At 41.3% G+C, this 4220-nt stretch overlaps 1 protein-coding gene across 1 annotated transcript; it reads right to left on the reverse strand.

The window, feature by feature from the left end:
• Positions 1-245: 245 nt before the first annotated feature.
• Positions 246-3545, reverse strand: LOC137525355 (uncharacterized). The gene is made up of 2 exons (XM_068246414.1): positions 646-3545; positions 246-311 (listed from the first exon to the last, which is right to left on the reverse strand). Exon 1 carries the CDS (start codon positions 2844-2846, stop codon positions 648-650), a length of 2199 nt encoding a protein of 732 aa, XP_068102515.1. The 5' UTR covers positions 2847-3545; the 3' UTR covers positions 246-311; positions 646-647.
• Between the last annotated feature and the right edge of the window lie 675 nt (positions 3546-4220).

Below are 4220 nucleotides of genomic sequence, written 5' to 3' on the forward strand. Positions count from 1 at the left end.
AAAAAAGTACAGCCCATTTATGGAAGGTGTGCTCTCTTTTTTGTAGAAAAGCGGGGTCACTTACCTGTATGACTCTTACCTATTGACCTTAGAATTATCTGTTTCTGGCACAGTATGATCCAGAATACAGTCCAACGAACCGCAAGCGATAAAATAAGTAAGATAAGAGGTACATGAATTGTAGCAGAAAAATAAGAATCAGATAACTAAACATTAGCTTACCTGGTAATTTTATTTTAGGTAACCCTCCAGGACAGGTATACATCGAGATCTGGCCCCTCCCAGGAAACAGGAAACATCCACAAGCCTCTCTATAAGTAAAAAGATTTGTCAGGTATCCGGCAGTATATAACCAAGAAACAACTACCAACAGGTCTCAACTCCTGACACCTAACCAATAGCGTATTACAAATACACATTATTATTATAACTATTAACACTTGCCTCTTTCATAGTGCACAAAATTAACATATCTTCATATATACATAACAATATATACATAGCTTATGAACAATACGGGTGGGTTACCCCACCTGTCCTGGAGGGTTACCTAAAATAAAATTACCAGGTAAGCTAATGTTTAGTTTTTTCCATTAACCCTCCAGGACAGGTATACATCGAGATGATACTCAAGAAAACACTAACCTTTAGGGTGGGCTGACCGCATGTAAGACTTTCCTTCCAAAGTCTTGGTCTGATGAAGATATCCGATCTAGTCTGTAGTGCCGCATAAACGTTCCCAAATTCTTCCACGTTGCTGCCTTACAGATTTCCAGAGGAGAAGCACCAGCTCTGAAGGCCCAAGTTGTTGCTGTCCCTCTCGTAGAGTGAGCTTTAAGATTCTTTGGGGGTACAACCTCCATAATTTTATATGCTTCCAAAATGCATAACTTAATCCAGTTAGCTATCGTTCTTTTTGAAGCTTTCTGCCCTACTAATTTACCTGTGAAATTTACAAATAATGCTTCAGTCTTTCTTAAATTTTCCACTCTTTCCAAATAATCTTTAAGTATTTGTCTCACATCTAATAAATGTCGTTCCTTTTCCTTGTCATTTGTCGGAATCGGATAGAAAGTTGGCAGTATAATTTCCTGAGATCTGTAAAAAATATCTCCAACCTTTGGAATAAACTCTGAACTTGTTCTAAGGACTACTCTGTCCTTATAAAAAATACAATAGGGTTTCCTACAGGATAATGCCTCTAATTCACTAACTCTTCTTGCAGAGGTAATTGCTATCAAAAAAATAGTTTTAAATGTTAACAAACGCAAGTCCATTTCTTTGTGGGAATCAAAAGGAGGCCTAGTTAATGCCTTCAGTACTAAGGATAAATCCCACTTCGGAAATGGTTTGACCGCAATAGGTCTATTCCTTTCTATTGATCTCACAAAACGAGCAATCAAAGGATGGGTGGCCAATTGTCTGTCCAAAAAAACAGAAAGTGCTGAAATTTGTACTCTAATCGTGCTTAGAGCCAATTTCTTCTCTACTCCACTCTGGAGAAACTCTAATACTGTAGCAATCTCATTCGACTTAAATCCTGATTGTTCCTTCCATAAATTATATGTCTTCCAATACTTCAGATATATAGCCCTCGTATTCCTCTTCCGACTCTTAATGAGTGTGTCTATCACTTTGTCTGATAGGCCATAGCTTTTTAGAATCCGCTCCTCAGTAACCAAGCTGTTAACTTCCATTTGTTGATGTCTGGGACCAGCTGCCTCTGAATTAACACTAAATTGTCCTGAACAGGCAGAGGTAATGGATCTGCTACTTTTAACTTCAGCAGCAGAGGATACCATGATCTTCGCGGCCAATTCGGGGCGACCAGAATTACTTTCGCTTTGGATGCTGCAATCTTTCTCAAAACCAGAGGTAGAAGGTTCAATGGTGGGAATGCAAATGCCAGACTGAAGTCCCATGTTTGAGAAAGAGCATCTACTGCCGTCGGATTGTCTTTGGCGTTCAGGGAGAAAAACTGACGACATTTGGTATTCTCTTGATTGGCGAACAGATCTATGACTGGAGTTCCCCAAACGGATGTTATCCATTGGTATACATCGTTGTTCAATTGCCACTCCATATTCGATAGCTGTTTGCGACTGAGTAGATCTGCTAGTAAATTCATAGAACCCTTTAGATGAATTGCTGTAAGCGACAACAGAGTCTGTTCTGCTATGTTCAAGATTTCCAAAGCTAGTGTCAACAGTTTGTGTGATCTCGTTCCTCCTTGGCGATTTATGTAGGCTACGACTGTGGAGTTGTCTGTCCTTAGCTGCACATGCTTTGCCGTTATCAAATGCTGAGTTGCTATAAGGGCTAACTTGACCGCCATTAATTCCCTGTAATTTGAGGACTGACTCCTCATATGCTGCTGCCAAAGACCCTGTACTTTGAAACCCTGCACATGGGCCCCCCATCCTGACAGACTTGCATCCGTAGTCAGAATTACTTGTGTAGGGAACTGCCAAGCTCTGCCCTGAGATAACGAGTGGGGGACTGTCCACCATTCTAAGCTCTCTTTCACTGTCTCCGGAATTTCTATCAATCGGTCCAGAGACTGGATTGTCTTGTCCCAATTTCTCAACACCCAGGACTGCAGTATACGTGCATGTTTCATGGCCCACTGCACTGCTGGAGCCACTGAGTTTAACAGCCCCAACAGTCTCATTGCATTTCGGATCGAAATTACATTGCTTTTCCTGAAATCTTCCGTCTGTTGCACGAGTTTCGCAACTTTTTGTTCTGGTAGGAACATTTTCTGTTCTATTGAATCTATCATAAATCCTAGAAAGAGAATCTTCTGAGTGGGTTCTAATTGTGATTTCTCCAGACTTATAATCCATCCCGCTTGCTGAAGCTCTTTCACAACTATCTCCCTGTGTAGTAATAATGTTTGTCTCGAATCTGACATTATCAATAGGTCGTCCAAGTAAGGAACAATCATTATTCCCTTCTTGTGTAAGTGGGACACTAGCTCGGCAATCACCTTGGTGAAAATTCTTGGAGCGGACTTTATGCCAAAGGGGAGGCAGCGGAACTGATAATGGGTTATCATTGGACCCTCTTTTACCGCAAACCGGAGAAATCTTTGAGATTTCGCTTCTATTGGGACATGCCAATAGGCGTCCTTCAAGTCGATGCTGAGCATGAAACAATTGGCTGTTAGCAACGTTCTGAGAGAATAAATCGATTCCATTCTGAACTTCTGATGTTTTATAAAGGGGTTCAGAGGTTTGAGATTTAAAATTAGTCGATACTTTCCCGACGGTTTTTTTACCAGGAATATCTTTGAATAAAATCCTCTCTTTTGCTCCAGGATTGGCACCAAAGTGACTACCTTCCTTGTTAACATGTCTTGCAGAATGCAGGACATGGCTGCCTGTTCCTCGACTGACCTTAAATTTTTGGTCACACTGAATTTCACTGGGGGTTTTTGCTGAAATACTATGTGGTACCCCAGTTTGACCAGATTGAGGATAAATGGGCTGGTTGCGAATTTCTGCCACTGTGGGAAAAAAGCGCCCAACCTTCCCCCCACAGCCTGTTCGCTGTCACTGCTGTCTCTTAGCAGCGGGGTCTGAACTGCCAAACAATGCGTTTGGTCTGTTCTGCTCACGTGAAAAAGACCAGGGCTTACGTCTATTTTGGGGTTTGACTTTATTTTCTTGACGGTTCTTACGAAAAAACTTCTTCCCCTGTCTAAATGGTCTCTTTCTGGGGAACCCTTTCTTTCTGTCTGATGTTCGTTCCAATATTTCATCCAACTGTGGACCAAACAACAGATCACCAGAAAAAGGAATAGTACATAACTTGTTTTTAGATATATTACTACCCTCCCAGGTCTTGATCCAGATATTTCTCCTGGCTACATTAGACAAAGCTGCAGCCCTTGCTGTAAGGCGAATGGACTCTGTTGCAGCGTCAATAATAAAATTTATGGCTTTGAACATCACGGTAAAGGAATTTAAGATTATTTCTTTACTGGATCCCATCTTAATGTGACGCATTAACTGATGCATCCACAGATCTAAGGTGCGGCCCACACACGTAGTTGCAGCCGCTGGGCGGAAATTTGCACATATAGCAGACCAAGTCTTTTTTAGAGCAAACTCTGCCTTTTTATCTGATTGGTCTTTAAGGAAACCTAAATCCTCAAACGATAACTCATTTTCCTTTTGTACCTGTGAAAAGGCCGCATCCAGCTTAGGACATTTGTC

Source organism: Hyperolius riggenbachi, chromosome 7, assembly GCF_040937935.1.
Source record: "Hyperolius riggenbachi isolate aHypRig1 chromosome 7, aHypRig1.pri, whole genome shotgun sequence".
NCBI lineage: Eukaryota > Metazoa > Chordata > Amphibia > Anura > Hyperoliidae > Hyperolius > Hyperolius riggenbachi.